Source organism: Eubalaena glacialis, chromosome X (assembly GCF_028564815.1).
Source record: "Eubalaena glacialis isolate mEubGla1 chromosome X, mEubGla1.1.hap2.+ XY, whole genome shotgun sequence".
In the NCBI taxonomy this organism is placed as follows: domain Eukaryota; kingdom Metazoa; phylum Chordata; class Mammalia; order Artiodactyla; family Balaenidae; genus Eubalaena; species Eubalaena glacialis.
The window spans coordinates 12,104,864-12,128,000 of record NC_083736.1 but is presented as its reverse complement, the minus strand read 5'-3'; the positions used below and the strand labels follow the sequence as shown (position 1 = coordinate 12,128,000).

At 38.7% G+C, this 23,137-nt stretch overlaps 1 protein-coding gene across 3 annotated transcripts in view; it reads right to left on the bottom strand.

Annotated features, from left to right (window-relative positions):
• Positions 1 to 23,137, bottom strand: part of GLRA2 (glycine receptor alpha 2) — a 177,762-nt gene that overhangs the window by 153,618 nt on the left and 1,007 nt on the right. For 2 of the 3 annotated variants that reach the window (XM_061178589.1, XM_061178588.1), the window contains exon 2: positions 21,792 to 21,925. In XM_061178589.1, the coding sequence (XP_061034572.1) occupies positions 21,792 to 21,925 (134 nt within the window). Of the gene's footprint in view, positions 1 to 21,791; positions 21,926 to 22,976; positions 22,997 to 23,137 lie in introns of those variants that run through there. The other variant, XM_061178591.1, reaches the window with a different exon arrangement.

Genomic DNA, 23,137 nt, shown 5'->3' with positions numbered 1-23,137 from the left:
CAAGTGACTGCCCTCCCCCACCGTGAAGAGGCTGGTTTTGCCTCTATTTGCACATTCAGGCCAGTAGTCTTGATCTATAAATGTATCTGTTTCTTAGATTTTCTTTTGAACTGGTTATGCCATCTGCCTGGTTCCCTCGTTGATGAATGAGTTAAATAAAATTTAACACGTATTCATTTTATATCTGCATGAGAGTCGTGATTTTATCTTTTTTTTTTTTGAAAATTATCTTTTAATGTGAGTTGTTAGAAGAAATGATTACCCTTTGGAACTGTTAGACTCAGAGCCAGGCTGTGGAAGCTTAAAGACCTAAATCCTGTTCAAGGCCATGACAGTGCTGGGCAACCCAGCACTTCCAGTTCCACAGTCAAAAGAGATCTTAGAGCACCATGTCTGCCAGTGAATAGTACCTAAGCTCTCACATCCCTCCTCTGTTCGTCTGTGGCTTCCACAAATGGGAACTTGTTTCTTCATTAGGCATTCTGCACCATTTCTCAGAGGGTAGGAAGGTCACCATTGCACTGGGAGGAAACAGAAGTTTTCTATGTCAGCAAGATATCTAAGAATAGAAACCAGAGTTCCTGACATGCATTCTTCTCTACTGACAACTAGGACAGCCACTTCCCTACTGCAGAGGGAAACCCTGAAATCATGGTGCTTGTTGTGTTTTTGTGTGCTCACATCTGACGGATAGGCCCCTTGCATTTATGTAGCATAGGCTTCCATCTCTCTTATCTCATGCTACACTAGCCAGCTTTGTAACTCAGTTTAATTAAAAGGACATTTACTGGACTTCTTCTGTATATTAGGTGCTTACTTAGTTTGGGCTACCCTCGAATCAAGGATTCAGGTGAAGGTAGTTTATTAAGGAGGCGAATAATACCCCAGTTGGGAAGTGGGGAAGAGATACAGGGTAGGGAAGGAAGCCAAGAAAAGGTGCTGTAGCAAGTCTATTATCCATCCCCAAAAAGCACATGAAGATTTATCCCATACGCAACTCTGGAAGACACACTCTTCTGAGCTATTCTGCCCAAGGGGAGAAGGAGCTGGGGTATTTTATATCAACACCCAGCTGTCATTAGATGGGAGTATTCTCAGGGGGCATTAATTCATCTTCACTTCTGGTCGGCCACAAGGGTGGGCAAAGTGGCTTAGGTCAGAGAAAGCCCTCAAGCAAAGAAATGCAAGTGCTAGTGTTTGGAAGTCAGATGGTGCAGTATGTGGTAAGGGATTGGGGATAGGGGTTGGGTGCCGACAGTGGTGTCTCTGTGGTGCTGGGAATACCAAAATGTACCCAATCCTTGAATTCAGTAAACTCACAATTTGCCATGGCAGAAAGACATGAATTAGAGTAATTATGATGTAACATGACAATAAGCCTAACATTTTAAGGGAATGTAGCAGAGGAAGCAATGAATCGTGCATGGGAAAAGGAGAAAGGGAAAGGAGAGGAGAGATTCTTTGTAGGGATGTTGATGAATTTCTTTACATACAGAGGAGGGGAGAGAGACGGCTCTATTTTATTAGAAGTACATATCACTAGGCAAAGTGTAATCAGCAATTGAAAGTTTTACCTGCATATTGATCTTTGTATTGTATATCTTCCTTGAAATTCGAAGGTCCCCCCAAGTTTGCATTGTTCGAGATTTTTTAAAGTTGTGGAGAAACTTTCCTATCCCTGGATTTTAATAGCGTATATTTCCACCTCCATCTCAGTGTGACAGGATCTCTGATGCTGAGCTGAGTAGAGCTGTCCTTCCAAGAGTCAAGAAGCTAAGTGGCCTCCTCGCATTTAGCACTGCTGAGTTTATACTTAAAGTGGAGAATGCCCTTCTCCTGTGAGACACCATCACTTCCTGTGGGCTCATGACAATGGGCAGCATCATCACCTTGGGACCTCGAGAGGCTTACAATTTGGAGACATGGGAGTTTGAATGCTTTGCTAAAGAAACAGAATGGGGTTTGTACTCATAATCCTTTCATACTAGAGAGAAGATTTGTTGAGGCTTTTAAAAGGCTCTAATTTTGTGTGTAGTACCAAACACAATAGAGCAGCGTTGTAGCAAAGAAAATCCTTTGAGGAGAAATGGCCCCATTCTCAAACTCTCAGGAAATGGAGGGAGCGTGTCCCTCAAGTTAAAAGGCAAGAATCTTTCTAAGAGAGTCTTCTTTCTGGGGATTAGCCTGGGTCAACGCATACCTCTCCACATGTTCCCTACTGGACACTGGTAGCCCGCCTAGACCACTGCAAGGAAGAGTGCGGTGGGTACGTGTGCAGCCTCCAGCCCCGGATAGCCTGGATCTGACCAGCTGCTCTGCCTCTCACAGCTGTGCCGACCGTAAGGGTTCTGAATATTAGTTTGTAGATTTAGAAAAAGGGAATTGGTAACAGGAGTGCTTATCAGTTTTGTCGGGAATGAATGAGATCATGCATGGAACACACCTAACATGTTACTTGCCACACCGCGAGGCACGCGTTCTCTCTGTAAACCCCACCTATACTTCATGCCTCACTCATTTTCTATCTCTTCCCTATACTTGAGCCATCATCAACTCCCCTTACTCAGAAATCCTCGTTTCCGTGACATCATTCCCTATGTAGCTGCATGTTTACATAGACAAGAGTTGGCTTGTGGTGCTCAGACTTGCTTTCCGTGTGTTATTTCATTTGCTCCGCAACGTGTCACATTGCTAAAGGACAGGGGTTGTCTGATATTGCTTTCAGCAAGTTCCCAAAGCCCCTATAAGTTAGGCACATCATAAGTGTTTCTCCCAAATACTTTGTGATTCATTTGTACCTTGCTACAAAGTAAACTTGACATTGTTCATAAGCACTAAGTACTTCCTGTGCTTAAGAAACAACCACCTGCATTATTTCGGAGAGCAGTCTCAATTCTTAAAGAATGCTACCCCAGCAAGCAAGCAGCACTCAAAACCTTTCCTCCTCTGTTCCCTTGGCAGGCTTGGACTCCTCATATATGTTGGAAAGTAATCACAAGGAGAATCAAATTGCAAACTTCAGGTTTCAGACTTAGCGTTTTCTCCCACTGTGCCTAAATGACTGAGATTATTAAATGAAAACATTTCCTGGAGCCCAGATAATAAAGTGCACTAGGAAGCAAACTATAGGACTAGAGAAAATGCCAGATGGAAGGGCATGCTTTTGGTATGTCATAGTCAGCATTTTCCTGGAATATATTTAAATGCATCACACATTTGTACTGAAAGAAGATGTAAAAAAATGACTAGAAAATGCCATTAGTCAGAGACAAAATCACAGAATGTGTAACCCATGAAGGTAGCAGTTGCTGTATCCCATCTCCTTTCCTTAGCCACTGACTGCCTCCCCACACACCAGACGGCCCCCGGAACCCCCCCTCCAAAACGATCTACAAGCTGGTTCCAGTACATTCCAAGCAGAAAGCTATTGGGTGATTGGAGAGAAATCAGCTTTGCTCATTCATTTAATTATTCATCAAACATTTATGGAGGATTAATAATGTGCTCGAGTCTGAGGATGCAAATTTGAATAATAATAAACAGATTCTGAAGCAAAGTGCTCCAAAGGCTCTTGCAGGCCTCCAGACTCACAGCCCCTAGCACAGCTCTGTAATTAAGAAACAGATACAAGTCTAACTCATGAACTTGGTGTACAACAACACAAATCTTCCAGGCCTTTACTCTTGGTAACAGGCTGGATGCCTGCCAGACTGCCTGGGATTGAAAGCTAGCTCTGCATCCTTGCTACCCATATAACCATGAGCAAACACATCAGCTCTCTTTTCTCAGTTTCTTCATCTGTAAAGTAGGGATAATAATAACATGCATGCACTTCTCTGTAAGGTTATTGGGAGGAGTAAATGAATGAATATGCAAAGTACTTAGAAGAATGCTTGACACATGGTAAGGACTCAAATAATATAAACAAATAATGTTATCGTTATTAACGCTTTCTGAGTTGCTACAATTAAAATGGTGTGAAATATATGGATGGATGCGGTGAGGAATAAAGAGTTGGCCAAGAAGGCAAATGATGGATAACTTGGACCCTGAGCCCCTTTTCTTCCCCTCATCTTCTGTTTGAGTATTGCATCTAATACCTTCTGGCTTCATCTTCTGGGTCTTACATTTAAAATACATTTTAAAAATTCTCCCTACTCAATAAGCCTACTGAGAAGTGTATTTTAGTAGAAAACTCTGTTTTATAATGTGTTTAAATTTCACAAATGTTTCCTGAATGTCTGGGTGATCTGTCCTGATGGTAAAGAAGGCCATCAAGACAAAACATCAAGAGCCTAGTGCCCTTTTTCAGCTTCATGCTGACTGTACTCAGGACCAGCCAGCCTAGGCGGTGGTGGTGGCCCCTCTGTGGCAGACGACAGGGCACTGCTTCACCAAGAAAATGGAGGCCATTTCATACAAAAACAAAACCCAAACCAAAAACCTTTCTTCCCTCAAACTTTGTGAACTGATATCTGATCTCCCTTTTTCTCCCTGGCATTAGTCTTTTATTTTAACATCTTTATTGGAGTATAATTGCTTTACAATGGTGTGTTAGTTTCTGCTTTATAACAAAGTGAATCAGCTGTACATATACATATATCCCCATATCCCCTCCCTCTTGCGTCTCCCTCCCTCCCACCCTCCCTATCCCACCCCTCTAAGGTGGTCACAAAGCACCGAGCTGATCTCCCTGTGCTATGCGGCTGCTTCCCACTAGCTATCTATTTTACATTTGGTAGTGAATATATGTAACTGCTACTCTCTCACTTCACCCCAGCTTACCCTTCCCCCTCCTCGTATCCTCAAGTCCATTCTCTAGGTCTGCGTCTCTATTCCTGTCCTGCCCCTAGGTTCATCAGAACCTTTTTTTCTTTTTTAGATTCCATATATATGTGTTAGCATACGATATTTGTAGTGAGGTGGATGGACCTAGAGTCTGTCATACAGAGTGAAGTAGGTCAGAAAGAGAAAAACAAATACCATATGCTGGCATTAGTCTTTTAAATGAGAAGTCTACACACTCACTTTCCCGTACTTTCTCCAATCTCATTCACTCTACAACCAGCTACAATCTGGGCTTTGGTCTCAGTGCTCTAGAGATATCGCCCTCGCTAAGGTCAAAAATGTCCCACTGACCAAACCCAATTGCCCACTTCCTTGCCTCTTTCTATTCAACATCCCTGCTGCACTTGGCAGGTTTGATTTCCTCATCCCCAAAGCTCTCTCTTCCCTTGACATCAATGACTACATCTTTTCCTGCTTCTCTTCCAGATGTTGTGACCACTCCTTCGTATTCCTTGTCGAGTCCTTCTCTCCCCCCATTCCATCAGTGTTCATGTGCGTGGGAGTCTCATCCTTACTCCTCTCTCTCTTCATTCTGCACATTTGCACTGAGTGATCTTAGTTAACACTCTCATGATCCGATGACTCCCATTCCTACATTTCTAGCCCTGATATCTCTTTTTGGCTCCAGATTAACATTTTCAACAGCATATTAGACATCTCTATGTGGATTTGTGGCGGTCATCTCAAAAACATGCTCAAAGCTGAACTCATTATCTCCCTTAGCATCTTCTTCCTCTAACGTCTCCTCTTTGAGTAAATGAGAACACCGTATGCTCCGTCGCTTAACCTGGAACCTTGAGTCAAACATTACTCTTTCTCTTGTACCCTCTATATCTTGTCTGATGCAATTTGACTTGAACTTATCTTGTTAATTTAGCCTCTCCTTTCTAATCCCACAGCCTAAGCCTGAACTGTCATCATTTCTCTCTTGTGGGTGATTGTCATGATTCCCTGCTACCCCCATCTTTCTAGCATATCCTTCTAAAGGCATCTTGAGTTATCTTCTTAGAATCCACATCTAATCATGCCCCTTCTCTGCTTAAAAACCTTGATTTGACTTCCTGTTACCTATGGTTAGATCTTAATGCCTTAATAATCAGCTTAACACTCTAGCCCTAACTAACTTTATTCTCTAGCCTCATTTTCTATGACTTCCGTCCTTTTACTTCCTTCAGTTATACTCATGTTTTGTTATCCCCCACAAATAATCAAATTCTTTCCAGACATGAGAGTTCCCTACCTGAAGTCCCCCTTTCCATTCCTCGAACGCCTATGCATCTCTCAAGACCCAATTAAAACATCACCTTTTATATGAAGCCTAGAGCTACTTCTTTTTCTCCTCTGCAGATTGAGCTCTCACATGTTAAAGGCTCCAGAGAAATATAAACACTATCATTAGTAGTAGCTACCTTAGTTGGGCCTTCCAGGCTTTATAAAGATTTTTGGTCCATTGTTTCATAATCTGGGAGAATCCTGTAACTTGAGAACCACTTTGCAAGTTTTGATGAAGATGGAAGATAAGGCTCAAAAGGACAATTCTAGAGGAGAATCAGTTTTGATGAAGATGGAAGATAAGGCTCAAAAGGACAATTCTAGAGGAGAATCAGTTTTGATGAAGATGGAAGATAAGGCTCAAAAGGACAATTCTAGAGGAGAATCAGTTTTGATGAAGATGGAAGATAAGGCTCAAAAGGACAGTTCTAGAGGAGAATCAACCACAGGCTTGCTGGTTGGAAGGAGTTAAATGCTATAACCATGAAGTAAATCTGATATTACTTTAGCAGTTGGAAATTACTGGTAATTCAGGTATATCCAAAATTAACATTTGGGTGTATTGATTTTATTCACTAAACATTTCACGCACTGAAGAGGAGAGTTGCCTCAGGCCAGTGGATTCTATCTGGGTAACCTTAATGCCACCATAATCCCTGTTCAGTATTGGGCATGGAAAATAAAGCTTTTTAGACATGGGATGTTGGTCCTGAAATAGTAGTAAAGTAGACAGGCTGGGATAGAAAGGCTGGAGGTTAGAAAGCTGGTACGTTAACAATTTGCCTTTTAATCCTCCTCTACTTGGTGCCTAGCACAGTGACATATGCATAATAAATGCTTGATATGTATCTATATGTGAATGAATCCACTCATCTCATTCAACATTAAACATTTATTAAACTCCTACAAAGACAGGAAGTACACAAAAACCTGCAACTTTGAAGATAAATTAGAATCATCCTGTAATAAAAAGGGGGGACATCTATGTTAAAGATACCTTCAATAAAGTATTGCAGATCGAGAAAGAGTGTCATTGTCCTCATTCTCTAAATGATGGCCTACATTCCTCCCCATCTTAGGCTTTATGTATCTGGAGAGCTAGTGTTGGTCTAAGTCCTGTCGGGTAACAAGATAACTTTTTCTCCCCCCTAAATAACAAGAATGGTAAACAAAATTACAGCTGTTTTCCATTATGAGAAATGTGTAAGGAGTGAAATGAGATCATACGTGGCAAAAGACTTTGTGCATTTTGAAAGAATCATAAATATTAGATAATAATTTATTATTTTAGTTCAATTGCTCACACCCACCTTTGCATTAGTACAGATTCTGTGATTAATGATTGGTGTTATACATTTTTATATTCACCTGATACGTGTTTATTGGCTTCTACCTACTGTCAGGTGTTGGAGGTACAATGAAGAATGAGATAAGTCCAATCTCTGGCCTCCTTGAACTGGTCTAGGAGGGAAAGGGACAGGGGAGCAGCCAGTCACGAGAGAGCCTGTAGACTGAGCATGTAGGAGAGGATGGACTTAGTAGTGTAAGGGAAGCTTTCTAGAGGAAATGGTATTGATGCTGAAGTCTGTAGGATGAGTAGGAATTAGGCTGGTGAAAAGGAAGGCATGGTGAAGGGAAATGAAAGTGCAAAGCACCAGAATAAAAGGTTTGAGAACAGGAAACAGGGCACTGAGGTTGGAACAGAGTGGGAGGGCATGGCTGGGCATGTGGAATGGTGATGTTGAAGAGGACGATATTGATGCTCCCCCCTCAAGTTCCTTGGATCCCATTTACCATTTTGTGCCTCTCACCTCAGTATGCTTTTTTCTTTTTAATTGACATATAGTTGATGTAAAATATTATATAAGTTACAGGTGTACAATATAGGGATCCACAATTTTTAAAGGTTATACTCTGTTTATAGTTATTATAAAATGCTGGCTGTATTCCTCGTGTTGTACAATATATCCTTGTAGCTTATTTCTTTTATATATGGTAGTTTGTACCTCTTAATCCCCTACCCCTATATTGCCCCTCCCCACTTCCCTCCTCCTACTGGCAACCACGGGTTTGTTCTCTAGGTCTGTGAGTCTGCTTCTTTTTTTGTTATATTCCCTAGTTTGTTGTATTTCTTAGATTCCACATATAAGTGATATCAAACAGTATTTGCCTTTCCCTGTCTGACTTATCTCAGTTAGCACAATACCCTCCAGGTCCATCCATGTTGCTGCAGATGGCAAAATTCCATGCTTTTGCTTTCAGTAGCCAGAACATGTGTTTTTTCACCGAGGACTGTCCCAGAGCTATTAGAGCTCACTTTACCCACCTGAGAAGAGATAGAAGCATGTGGGAATTTACTCTCCCTACCGTGCCCCCCATGCATACCCTGAGGGCCGTCTTTACCCAATAACTAACAGAGGGGGTATGAAAAGTCAGCTCTCTTGCCTCCATTCAGACAGCTCTGGGGTGTATCTTACACTCCAGAGTTCCCCGGAGGGGTCAGGTCGAACTCATCCACTGTTGGACTTTGCTTGAGATCACACCCTTACTGGGCTTCCCCGCCACGTCCTTCTCTGATTTCATCACTCTCTTATGTCTCCCTTGCTCACTTATCCTTAATAAATCACTTCCACACAGCATCTGCTTCTCAGAAACCCAACCTCAGACAGATGTAGTCAAAAACCTAACCGTGAAAACCCCAGTAAGCCATGTACAGGTGTATAGACTTTATCTGGAAGTGATGAGAAGTCCCAGGAGAGTTTCAAGAGTCATGAGGGGCCTAGAAATTCAAGGATACTAGTATTCGAGCTCTTCACTCCCTTGGGTGACAGCTCAGCTTGATTTTCCTGTGCATTCAGATAAAGACATAACCAATCAGGCACCCGGAGCAGCTGCACTATGGAGTTTCTAAAAAAAAGTATAGGAGTTTATTTCTGATCTCAGCTTTCCTGAAGGATCTATTTATTATCCACTCTATATTTCTTTGCTTTCTTTCCACCTGCCACATCCCCCCTCAGAAGTCAGTAACTTTTTTCAGAGGCGTTATTCTGCAATTTATGTGGCATTTTGCACGATGTCACTGATGGACACTTTTTGTTAATACCCTCAACTGCTTTGCTTCATCACTGAAGCAGATAATTTATTCTGACATGTATATGGAAAGTTAGACCCTGAGGGGATACCTGCTTTCTTGGGACTTTACATATGCAGTTATTATGGCACATTATTAGCACCTGCTTCCAGATTCTTATATAATAATTATGCTCTCTCAATGTATGGAGGAGTGAGAAAGGTCCCATGGTGAAGGTACTCATAACAATCATGGACGCTTCACATGTTCATCCACTTCTACTGAGTTCTGCAAAGACTCCTTCGCGCAAGCTATATTGCTGTTAATTGTACACTGACATCTCTTAAATGAACTCAGCGGGGGCAACTGGGTACTATAGCAGACTTTTCACCCAGGGGCTCACAGAAGCCCAGTTTCCAGTAGGAGGAAAATAAAAAATGTGCCTGTGATTATGCTATTTGCAGAGTCTTGTTGACAAGTAGAAATGCGGAATTTTTTCCTTGAGATAAGTGTATTCTCTTGCTGAGGAAATCCTTTTTTTAATGGGCTTTGGGATATTTGCCCCAAGTCAGAAATTTATACATTTTGCTGAAAGCCCTGCATGTTACAAACTTGGTTGGCATCATGAGATGTATGGAACAGGAAGCCGCCTGCTGAGTTTTAAGTGGGAATATTTGCTCAGAAGATTTCAATAAAGGATGAGCTTAAATGAGGCATATGTGCACGATAAACAAATGTGAATATTGGAAATGTAGGTGCTTGGGGGAAATAAAAGGAATACGTATCCCAGACTGTGGGTAATTCCTCCTATTTTTGGAGAACTAGAGAAAACATGTCTGATAATATAGGATTAGTCTGGCAAGGGTCAGGTCACGTATGCCACTGGTCACAGAGAGGTCACTAACTCCAGAAAATATAATAGGAGTATTCCAGAGAAAATAAATACTGAATAGCATAGCAACCTTGTTGGTAACAAGCTATGACCTCAAATTTTAGAGAGAACAAGCAGAGTGGCATTTTATCTATAAAAAATCTTCCTGAAAAAAAATTTGGTGCCAGGGTTTCCTATTCATAAGGCATGGCATTGGGCCTGTGTGACATTTCTTTTCAAACAGAGACGATCTCTTCTTAAATTTTTATATTTTGAGAAGACACTATATACTTCATTTTAAAATCAAATCTCAGAAAATGCTGGGGAAACTGTTATCCTCTTATTCATATTCCATGACTTCTATAACTAAGGATTCAGCAAAGCCATCTCCCCATCTGCCACTATGATGCCACTGTCTGCCTCCTAGAAATGCAGAAGCCTCAGTGATACTGGAAGCAAATGATAACAAGGAATCTGAGTCAGGCACCCAGGCTATATGATACAAAGTCTGAAGACAGAGTAAGCAAACCGTGTGCATGCTAAATCACTTCTTTATAGTTAATCTTCACTCAGTTCCTCTTCAAGGTCCAGTATATGCCAACCCTCAATTACCAGAAAAGCTTAAACATCGGTATTCCATTATCTGTGGGTTGTACAGTGGAATATCAGCAATACCAGTGCCATCACATGGATACCTTGAAGCAATATTTCAAATAAAGGACTTGTTTGATACACAATGTGTAGTGGCTCCATCATCAATGTGTCTTCATCTACTGTGTGAGATACAGTTGACCCTTGAACAATGTGGGTTTGAACTATACAGGTCCACTTACATGCAAATTTTTTTCAGTAAATACCTGCTGGTACTATACAATCCGCTCCATGTTTGGTTGAATGCACCCATGCAGAACTGTGAATACCAGAGGGCCCGTCGTAAAGTTATACATGGGTTTTCAATTGCTGGGATTCGGTGCCCCAACACCCGCATTGTTCAAGGGTCAACTGTAAATGACGTGGATCAGGAGCCATTAAGGCTAAGGTAGCTTTAGTATTTCCCCACCCCCTACTTTGTTCTCTATATTTTACTAAGACCCTGGAGTAAGAAACAGGAAGAAAAAAATCGTACTTGCTTATTTAACAAACTCAGAGAAAGTATGAAGGAAGAACTAGTAATAAACAAGTTTTATATATAGATAACTCTTTTTCCAAGACATTTAGTGATATTTCAAAGACATTTCTCTTTCTGCATCCGTCTTCATTGAAAACTATTTTCAATAGTTTTTCCTGGGAATTTATATATCTAACTATATGAAACATCAATTTTGAGCAGACCCACTTAGAATATATTTTAATACTAATAAGTGGGGAGTTCCCTGGTGGCACAGTGGTTAAGAATCCACCTGCCAATGCAGGGGACACGGGTTCGAGCCCTGGTCTGGGAAGATCCCACATGCCGCGGAGCAACTAAGCCTGTGCGCCACAACTACTGAGCCTGCGCTCTAGAGCCTGTGAGCCACAACTACTGAGCCCATGTGCCACAACTACTGAAGCCCGTGCACCTAGAGCCCTTGCTCCACAGCAAGAGAAGCCACTGCAGTGAGAAGTCCGTGCACCGCAACGAAGAGTAGCCCCCGCTCGATGCAACTAGAGAAAGCCCACGTGCAGCAATGAAGACCAAACGCAGCCAAAAATAAATAAATAAAATAAATTTATTAAAAAAGCACTAATAAGTGAAGACCTTAACCTTAAATCTACACACGTTATTTGAGGTAAATATTGCATACTTTCTATTATCAAATGAAGTTTTTTTTAGTATGGATTCAAATTTTTTAAAATTTCAAGGAAGTGATGGGGAAAAAATTCTCAACAAACAGTTGAATGGAAATTGTACGAGATTTATCCATCTTGGAAAACTGCCCGAAAGAGAATGGCAATCCAAAAGGAAATTTTCCATACAGGCATGCAACTTTGTCATATTCTGCTAAAAAATGTCTTTAGTTCAGGGTTAAAGGTCACTTGTTTAAGTGTGTATTTGTCACTCAGCATTCAAGAATCATAAAGACTAAAACAGAAGGTGATTATCAGATCAAACTATTTTGCTGTACTGACATGTTTTTTCTTTTGTCTTCAATGTTTTTTCAAAATGCCACTGTTTGCTTATTTATTCATGTAAATGAAGCAGGAGATAAATAGCCTGCAATAATAATCTAACTTGTAGAGTAATTCTCTTGTGGCATCAGAATGCTAATGTTGACCATGTATCAAAATGAAAGCCACATTTACTGAATGCTGGGGCCTTCCCACTCTTAGGAATGTTATCTTTCTAGCAGATCATCGTATTTTATGTGTATGTAGGTTTCCCATCATCATCACCTATTTTCATGGCAAAAAAATTTTTTTAGATTTATGGATTTTACCAAGACCACATTTTCCAAAGTGTATCCCATGAAACACCAGTTCCCCAGAATGTTACTCATTTATGGAATCTATGATCTAATAAGTAGAGGATAAGCCCCTGGGTAAAAGAAGTTTTAAAAATATCTATTTATTTGTATATTTTTACTGCAGGTTTTCTCAAAACATTTTAATATGCTAATGAATATTGGGAGTCTCTTGGAGGCTGTTTTGCAGAATTTCCATTCTTATTTCACATTTTAAACCTTATATCTGAGAACATCTCATGGGACTAGCGTTTCAAGAAACATCTTTGGCCAGATGCTGAACTAAAGAAACATGGTAGCTACTTTTCCTAGAAGCAGCCTCTGTACATGAATTTGCTACCTCCGAACCTTTCAAAAACAAGACAAAAATTGTGAATGGCTGATTTCTTCAGTAATCCTCTCATAAGTTTCCAGAGTCTTCCAGAGAATAATGATCATCCTTGAAATATTGGGAGTCAAAATAAGATATCAGCAACTGCTAAGAATTCTGGATAGAATTAATAATTTCTCAGAGACCAATTCTCTAGGAAGATTGGATGCATCCAAGCTCTTCTGTGGGTGAATCAATAATTTACAAAAGGACATACTCAAAGATGTTAGACTATAAAGACTAGGGACTATCAAAGTTGGACCTAGACATCTTGGTCCAAGTCCTTTATTTTGGAGATGACAAGAATTAATCCCAGAGAGGTTAGGTGGCATGCTCTAGGTCACAGCTGGCAAAAGTGTAGTTAAAACAAGGCCTCATGAGTCTCAGTTTAGATTTCTTTTTTCTTGTAGGATCTCCCCCCGCCCTTTATTTGGTAGGACAATGCTGGCCCACAGTATCTTGGGAAAAATACTATAAGGAAGATATTATTCTTCAGCTACAGGAGCAAAAACTTCTCATTCTAGTGCTGTAGTTCTTAAACTATAGGGAGTAATGAAATCGTTAAAGTCAGTATTTTCAGATCCCATCATTCAGTGTTTCTGGAGAGGTAGAGCTGGAGAAATGCGGGGCCCAGATATGTGTCTTTTTAACAGGACTCAGGCTCTAAAGCAGGTATTCCGAAAAGCGTGGTTTGAGAAACACATCTGGTTGGTTGCCGGTTTAGTTTAGCATTAAATCCTAAGTCCTTTGACTTGGCGTACTCTATACAACGTTCAAGTATGAAAGACACAATTAATTCAAAGGAAAAAGTAGAATATGAGAAATCCATTTTGAGCACTACAATATATGTATAAATTATCCTGAATTGTATCATCTAACTGGAGTTGTTACAGTGTGGTTTGCCAAATGTGTGTATCCTTCACTTTTCAGAGACTTGGAGGTTCAAAGCTAAATAAACAGACCCCTTGTTTTCTGAATACATTTGAGGCAGAGGGGCGCAAAGAATGCTATTTCTAAGAGAAAGCCTGATAAAAGAAATCTCAGCTGCCTTGTTGGGCATGAATTGGTTCTTAGAAATCAACATCTTGAAGTATTTAAGTGTAAATAAATCAGAAGAAGATAGATTATATTATCGTCTACGTATACTTGGGTTTTAAAAGTGAAAGAAAAATTAGGTGGTTAAGTGGTTCTGAGGTTTTCCTAAAGTAGCAGAATTGCCACGATCAGTAGCTGTATTTCAGGTGCAGTAATCAAACCAACCAAGGAGTGGGAAACAAGCAACTCTCCCTTAGACCTGCCATTTCCTCAAAATGCACAATACTCTGCCCCTGGGCTTCATGTTCTTCTAACCCTCCCACCCAGTCCTTTTTTCTTCTAACACTTCTACTTCAGCTCTGTATAGACAGAAGAGCACAGAGGAAAGACTGTGTCTCAGAAATGCTGCCCCAAGAGACTTGGCATTAAGTCTTGTGCTCAATTCTAAGTCCACAACCCATCCCAGCATGGGGAGCCTGGAGGGGATTGACTGTGGGGCAAACACAACAATATTAGCAAACATATAAACATATTAAATCAGATAGAAAGGAAGCTATATTAATTATTTTTGTATATTCCGCAGGAAGATCTCTCCCTCCTCCCTTCCCACCCTCCCTCCCCGCCCCCACCCCTGTCCATTGGTTGCACATCTTTCAGTTGTCTGCTTAGGAAACAGAACTACCACGTTCCACTATCTTCCTCTCTCTTCTCTGCATTTGGAGGTATCATTTATCTATTGGGATAGTATATCCAGATGATATCCCGTTCTCACTTCCCTGCTTTCCCAAGACTGATAAAGGAAGGCTTACTAAACGGATTATCCGTTTGGGAGCTGTCTGCTCGACCAGGTTGAAGGGTGGCTTTGCGCATAAGTTGACTTTGAGCTGATTATCTTCCATTTCCCCCCAGAGACTCTCCTCTTTTCTGTTCTTCTCTGTGCTCTGGGAAGCTGACCTTCCGGGTTTGCATCATTGAGCTCCCTTGCCCTCAGACTTCGAACTGGATTTGGCCAACGAGAGGTTCCCGCAAGGAAATGGAATGCAGGAGGAGAGTGAGGTCAGTATATTTATTCCCTAGCTTCCTCCCTGCTAGGCCAGCACAGATTGACTCCATTGCTCCATAGATCTCATTAGGTGGCCTCTCTGTAGAGCCACTTTCTCTAGGTTCTGGCAGCTACTCCCTCCCTTGCCTCTTCAGGTCTACTGCTGGCAGTCCCAGAGTACTACATTCTCCCTTTAGGGATTGGTTTTTTCCAAACCCTCCCACACCCTGTTGGAGTGTGTCATTTCTTTCCTGCAAAGATCCTGGATGGTACAGCATTAAACTTACAAATTATGTTCCAGTTTTTACTGAAGTGAGAACTGACATTTAAAAGCTTAAATTTCTGTTTACCACTGTATACTTAGCAAGGAACATGGTGCCTGGCATATAGATACTGCTCACTACTTATTTATTAAAGGAATAAACAAATGAATTGTGTGTTTAGATTCAAATATAAAGATGGAAAACCTTTACATGTAATTTTTTTGTGCTCACATATGTGCTTCCTTGCTGCAAATTTATTCTATTGCTTTGACAATGCATGGGCAAGTGTAGCTTATTTTTCCTCAAGAAAGTATGAGCCACCTCCTGATAGAAAAAAAAGAAGAAATAGAAAACAAGACTTATCCAGTCAACATTCATGATAATTGCCTATTGAGTTTCCGCATTTTGACTCGATCCAGGATTTTATTTTTCCCTCTTGGATGGACATGTTAATAAAACAGAGCCATCGTTTGGTGTACTCATGTATTATACTTCCTAAAGGAGTGGTGAGTGCATAAGCCAGGGCATGAGTCAGAGAGAGTGTCCAGTTTCCCTCTCATACTTGCCCCATGACCACATTTGTTTGGCTAGCCAGACTAGACTCCATAATGGAAATCTAGTGACTTTATTCTTACAGGTCCTTCACACTTAAGAATACCAGTTAGAGACCTATTCCTTTTGCTCATGTCCTTCCTTCAATGGGCTTCACATGGCTAAAAGTGTCTGCAATCAGTCACAAGTGTTCAGAGTAGCCCTCTCAAGAAAGAAGTCAATGAGGAATGTGCTGCATCCCACAGTCGAGACAGCCTCTTAGGTGTTAACTCCAAGGAGAACACAGAATGCTTCCAAAGACCTTATTATGAGGCTTAATCAACTATATTTTCATTTTTAAGACCCTGTTCCAAACGTGTCTGATCCAACACACCAAGAAAAATACCCAACACCACCAAGAACAAGCTAATAACTATTTTTTCTCTAAGTCTGATAGTGCCAACTGGACGCATTATAATGTCCACTCTCTAAGTGCCGAGATACCCTGATGTATATGCCATTATTTTTTTAAATGAAGTCTCAGATTATCAGCAAAATGGACTGAATTGTTCTTCAGCATGGGGAGTAACAGAAAGCACTATAGAGATCAGGATAAAAAGTTTAGGCTCTTTTCATAATGAAAATTAAGGATATGAAATCACCCAGAATCAACCAAGGAACAATACATTCTCAAAAACTAAATTATGGGCTTCCATTTCCAGTGCTCTTAACCTGCCATGTTGTAGAGACTAAATGTTCTCCTTAAAATACTTATTCTAAAATAGAAAATCAATTCACGTTTGTGCAGTGACCCTTGCAACTGCAGTAACTGGACAAGAAAATACATCAGAAATGACAGTCATATATCTTCCATTAAATTTAGAGCCCTTTCTAGGACCAAGCGAAATTGGTTCTATGTCTTTTACTTGGTTCATTTAAAAAATGAGTCTAAGAAAATAATCAGGGATAAGATTTGAATGGATAAAGATAATTCCTTCCCACAAATGGCTCCCTTTTTGTCTCATATTTAGGAATATGAAATAGCCCTTTCAGGTTGGAAATCTTCCCACCAGACTAATAAAGGAGAACCTGCTGAGACATGTGACATCTACATCCTGGTTACTGTGGTAGGACTCTAAAATGCTAGAACTTCTTTGACTCGTTTTTTTCCATTAAAAAAAATTCAAACAACTTTAAGGACCCAATCACCGTGAAGCCTAAGCTTTGAGAATTCATAGTCAGTGTCAGTTATCAAAGAGAAATAGAAGACTAGTAATAATAATTCAAATTATTTGTAATAATTTTAATAGTTGGAAACAAATCATTCAGATGTATGATCTCATTTGATGCTCAGAACAACCCAAATGAGGTGGGCAAAGTCAGAAGAAAACCTGAGTCATGGAGAGGTGGAGACATCTTTTCTCCAAAGTGGCTGAACCAGGACATGAACCTGGGTTTTCTGGATCCAAGTCCAAGGCCCCTCCCACTGTACTACTCTGTCACCATGGAATGGAAGACGTACTCCAATAAATGAACTTATCCTTTGGAATAGACTTTATCAGAGTGTGTTAGAATGCTGTAGATGCCTCCTTCTTGATGTTACCTCAAATCCCTGACAAGCAACTTGCAGGCCCATCGTAGCAGCCTAGTATATACAAATGTGTTGGTTGGTATACATACAGCACACAAAAGCTAAAATAAATTGTGACACAGCCAGTGGATTTTGGATATTCAAAAATCTTCATCAACATCATCCCTGAACAAAACTGTCATATATAAATTTCTCTTTGATACACCCAGCTTTTCCTTTCAATAATCATTTCCCCCCTTTTATCTCCTATTGTCTTATTCTATATAAAATGACTGTACCCTTTCAGGTGCCTGAAGGTTTCCACTACTTTCTGCACTCAAGTCAAATACTTATGCAAAAAAAAAAAAAAAAAACTTCTGAGACTTGTAAGCATTCTGTTCTTTTTCTCAGAACCCATGGTATTATCTGATGCCCGCATCTGCCAGAGTGATCAAAGAAATGATCACACTAGGGCTACATTATCACCAACTGAGAGAATCACTCTTTCCAAGTGTCTCTGCTGGACATTTGTGCTCAAGTCACCCCTCCAGGGATTGGTAAGCACAACACATGAGCTTGAGCTCCACTTGGCTACAGACAAGAAACTTTCCAAGGGGAGAAACATGAAGACCTCTAGTTTTTTGGAAGTGGATCTGTTTCTTACTTATATCTGAAACACCTTTCGAGCTGATAACTCCTTGGAAAATAAAGGAAACCATACTGCATGCAAATGTAGGTTTTAATATCGCACATCACACTTTAAAATTTAGGTCTCCGGATATGGAAAAAAGATTAGTGTGCATGGCCTGCACAAAGAAGTGGAGGGAATAATTATCTCCTGGCATTATCTATTCCAGATCCTATCCCAAAATGAATGTTCTGGTGAAATGTATTTATTCACATTGGGATGAAACTTAAGATATAACTCTAAGTTAATTTTCTTTTCAAAGAAAATTTCATTAAAATAGATAAAGGCTTTGTTTCAAAGAGAGAGAATCAGAACTAATGCATTTTGCCCAGGTTTGAGCATTTCATTTGGCTTCTTTAAAAGCTTAATGTTTAAAGTGGCATTTTCAAGATACAATAATACTGACAAAGGAATATCTGATAGGATGATGGAATAACACCATGATGAATCAACTGACAACGAGACAAATCACCCAAGTGGGGAAGGAGGCTCCTCTGTTGACATAGAATCAACATTTACCATGGTTTCAGAAACAGGTAATTGTGAATGGACATAGCTTGTGTTTTTATCTGAACTGAGGATTTTGAAAATTTATGTTTTGACGGGGTCTGACCCAAGTCTCTATGGCTCTCATAGATGGAATGCAATTGGCAACTCTGACTCATGACTTTGTTTATACACTTGTGCTTCAGCACATCAGAAAAGCTATTTTTTCCCTATAGTTTCTAAGAATGACTCTCAATTACAGAGTCTAAGTCTGAATCACTTCTGGTTCCCTTTTCTAGCTTACATCCATCTTCCTTCTTGTATATATGCCCATTATGACATTTTTCAGAGCCCATCAGGGATATGGAATAGACATGAAATATTTTACTGACTTGAAAGGATGCAGGAAAAATTCCTTCCAATAAGAAAAATTGTGCATATACATTTCTTTTCCCTTGCCAATGCACGGCAGCAAGGAAAACAGAGAAATGTGCTAATATTTAATAAGACTTCTAGAAAAGCCATAGCCTTTATCTCAGCAGCCCATATTTGGCTCTTGCTTATATTCTTGTGGTCAAATTTTGCCCTTTTGTCTTCTTATTAATCACCATTATTGTTGTTTTCAATATCATTGTCATCATCATCACCATGTTTATCGTTATCATAGTCAGTTTGGTTTTTGGCATTTACAGGGAGCCTATCACTATTCCAGATACAATCACATTTCCTAATCACCTTTCATTTCTACCTACTCTATAAAATTTCTCATTGATACATTGCTAATCAACTGCAGTAAGTACTATAGTCTTCCTAGCCTCTTTGCTGTTACAAGTTCCCTATTATCTCTTTCTTTTATTTCTTTCTCCTCAGCTCAGCTAAAATCATCTTTGCTAGCCACTACGACCACTGGTTCGTCCCTCAAAATTTCCCACCCCTTCCCAATATCTCGTAGTAACCTCTAATGGAATATAATCTGCAAAAAACAAAAACCCTGAATCAGTATGCTGTACACCTGAAACTATATATAATATTATATATATAAACTATATATATAATATTATATATATATATAAATAAGGTACCTCCCTGCCCTCTCAGATGCGGTGCGGGGGTGAGTTGATAAAACATAAATATGCAAAAGAACTGTATTAGACATATAAAGTTTCATGGGAACACCAAGGAGGAAAAATCATTTTAGTCTAAAATAATGGGGAATGTTTTACATCTAGGAAAAGCCAAGATCCTCACAGTAAAGAGAATTGTGAGAGCTGTTAGGTAATTGATCTGATATAAATGGTCCATGTAAGTAAAAGTTATGAAAGAATATCAGGGTTCATTGAATTGGAGAGTTAAGGGAAGAGGGAGACAAAAGTCAGTAAAGTTCATTAATGTTAGAGTCTTAAATTATATTCACCCATTTCCCTTTTATAAGTCTTTAAAACATCCTGTACTCAGGTCTTTAGGACAGATCTCAAAAACATGGCCATGCTTTGCTATGCTTGATATTCTCCTCATTTATTTATTCTTTAGAATCATGAGAAATGTTATTTCCAAAGGGTGACATCCCCAGAAGAACCAGAAAAAAAAGCTGTGTGTGGAAATTATTGCTCATTCTATGTGGTCACTTAAAGTAGCATTGGCAACATGGGTGTTTGTTTTATTACTCTTTGCACTTTTCTTCCCTTTTAAAAAATTATTTCTAGAAAATAATGAATAATAGCTGCTATTAAACAAGATGCTCATAAACTTGAAACAGTTTTCCATCTCTGGTCCTTCTCTATGAAGCTTTCCGTGAATAGCTTAATAGGAAAGCATCTCTACTTTTGTTGGAATCCTGTAGTATTTTATTGTATAAGTATTCATGTAACATCTAGTCTCTCCACTGAAATTTTTGATGGTAGCATCCAAACCTGTTTCAACTCTCAAGTTTTCAAAGCATGCAGTAGTTAGTATCCTGCATGTAGTTCAGACTCAAAAGTTATTGAATGGCTCAGTGAATAAATGTACAAGTGAGCAGGCCCATTGAAAAAGCTGACTCTCGAACACTTACTCATAGGATTTTATTTCAAATATTGACTTCTAATGACCACAAAATTAATATGAAATTGGGCGAACATGAAAAATGTTTTCAGCAAAATCAAGCTTTTGAACTAAGTTCTGTTGTCTCTTTTGGAAATACTCTATAAGTCAAAAACATCTGTTTGGTCAAAATTCTGACATGTTTCTTTATGAAATGTGCCCTTAGCTGGGTATATTCAGAGGTGCAGCATTTAAAGAAGAAAGGAATTTTGAATTTAGTTTTCATGCTCATATTTGCCAATAATAAAAATTAAGCAAACCTCAAGGAAAGCAATCCAATTAAATAGCTAATAAGCAAAACCAAAGCGATGCATGAATTATGACATAATACCTAGAATATTATAGATTTATCCTTTTATAAAATATAAGCACTTCACAATGCATTATTTTAAGTTAAATTACAAGATAAAATGCATTTATTTAAAATATGTATCCAAAAATTAAAACATCAAAAACAATTCAATTAATAATTAATTGGTTCTTTCTTATTTCAGTATTTTTCTGATTCAGAGTAAAAATAAATCAAATAGATAAAAGGTAATTTCTAAAAAGTAATTTATATTAATTACATTTTTGTGATGTTAAACATACAAAAACACCAAACTTTTTGGTTTGTTTCTAATTGAACAAAGAAAGTATCCACCATCTTTGACATACACACTTTACAATTCTGTGATCTTCTTTGTTAACTTCAGATAAATAATTTCAAATAAAGAATTAGAATGTTTAAACAAGAGGAAACCAAAACTTTGTAATATATTCAGTTAGAGCCTTTTCTCACAAGGTTTAAAAATGAGAGTGGCCTGAAAGTGTATCAAATGGCATGTTATATATTGAGATGTAAACTTCATTTTGGGAGTACGTATTTAAAACCCAAACCAAAGATTTTGGTGTAACGATTCATACAAATCAAGTCCATCATTTGTTCTTGTATTCATTTCCAGTCCCACTCCCACCTAAGATAACATAGGAAATGTGGCAATAATCTCTGACCTTAGTTTTCTTTGTGGAACATAACACAAATGAGGAAAGTTTTTGAAAGTGGCAAGCAACATGGAAAATTTAAGCTACTAAATCAACTAGTTCAAAAGAATGCCAAAATGAAATGAATACTATGCTTGTTGTTTTCATTTTATAATAAAAAGCCCTGAAAATTTTTTTTCAGAGTATTCAAACAACTAGATTTCCCACAGGCTTAATTAACGTAAGTTTCAGTGAAACCTACCTTTAAAATTTGGCCTGATTCTTGCGTCATATCCTGATGTCCTTCCCATTAATTTGTCCAAGAAATCTGAAGGAGATAGGGTCTGCGAAGGTTGTTTTCCAGACCTGGAGTCATGGTCTTTGCAGAAAGCTGCCCTAAACACATCATTAACTCTTTTAGCAACAATTCCATTCTTATCACCTGAGAACTAATGCTCACAGAATGTTTGACATCATGTTTTGTAAATATATTTGATACGTTAAGAAGAAGAAAAGGAAAATTATAAACTCTTTGGTCAACTTCCTAACTTGTACATGGTCTAGAGTTAACTTTAAGTGATGAAAGGTATAAATCCTGAGTCATATCTCCTAAGTTACCAAACTTTGCCATAAGATGTTTAAGATGATGCAACATGCATAGCTTTAAGTTGTAGGTTTTACGGATATATAAAGCTGTTTCTTTCTAGTGTCATCAAAAAAATGAAGATAATTTCTAAAATTTATGTGATTGTCTTAAGTTATTTCCCCATGACTTCTAAAACATTCTTCCAGCATTTCGGCCCTTAATATGTCCTCTACTTTTTATAAAAAATATATAATAAGATGGGCAGAACAAAGTAAATCATGAACTAAGTATCCCATTGCTTATTTTGTCACCTGCTAGATTCTATTCCAGCTTTCAGCTATTAATAATTTCCAATGTGTTTTCTAAAAGAAAATCTTCACTTGGAAATTTAACTTCATTTTAAAATAGGTCAACAATGAGCATGTCTGTACTTTATTATTTTATCAGTTGTTATTTATATATTAGCATTTAAATTGTTGACTCTCTAGTAAAGTATTCATGAAAAAGAACTTCTAAAGCATTCTGTCTTTTGCATTATCAAAAACACTAAATGGTAATTGGAAAATTTCTCAGACTTTCATTTTCCTTAAAAGGCTTATAAAAAGAGCATATATGGTTTGTAGCGAAATGAATTCTTTGACAATACATAGTGGTTGACTGAATGTTGATTTCTTCCATAAAGTATATATTTTACAAGCTTTCTTTTCAGTATTTTAACAAATAATATTGTTAATTCTTATCACTAGGAAAATACCACATTCTTGCCGGTTTTTCAAAGAAGTAATATTAAATATAAGTACAGAGATGATATAAACATTTGGTAAGAGTTAAAAATTGATAGAATCACCTAGAAATACTCACATTCCCATATGCAGATTCATCTGATTAATCAAGTATTATTTGATTATAATGGTGATGGTGATGGTGATGAAGATGATGATGATGATGATTCTAATAAAACCCAGCCTACAATTTTTCTTAATCATAGTAGGAGGTGTGAACCTGAAAGGAACATAGTGGGT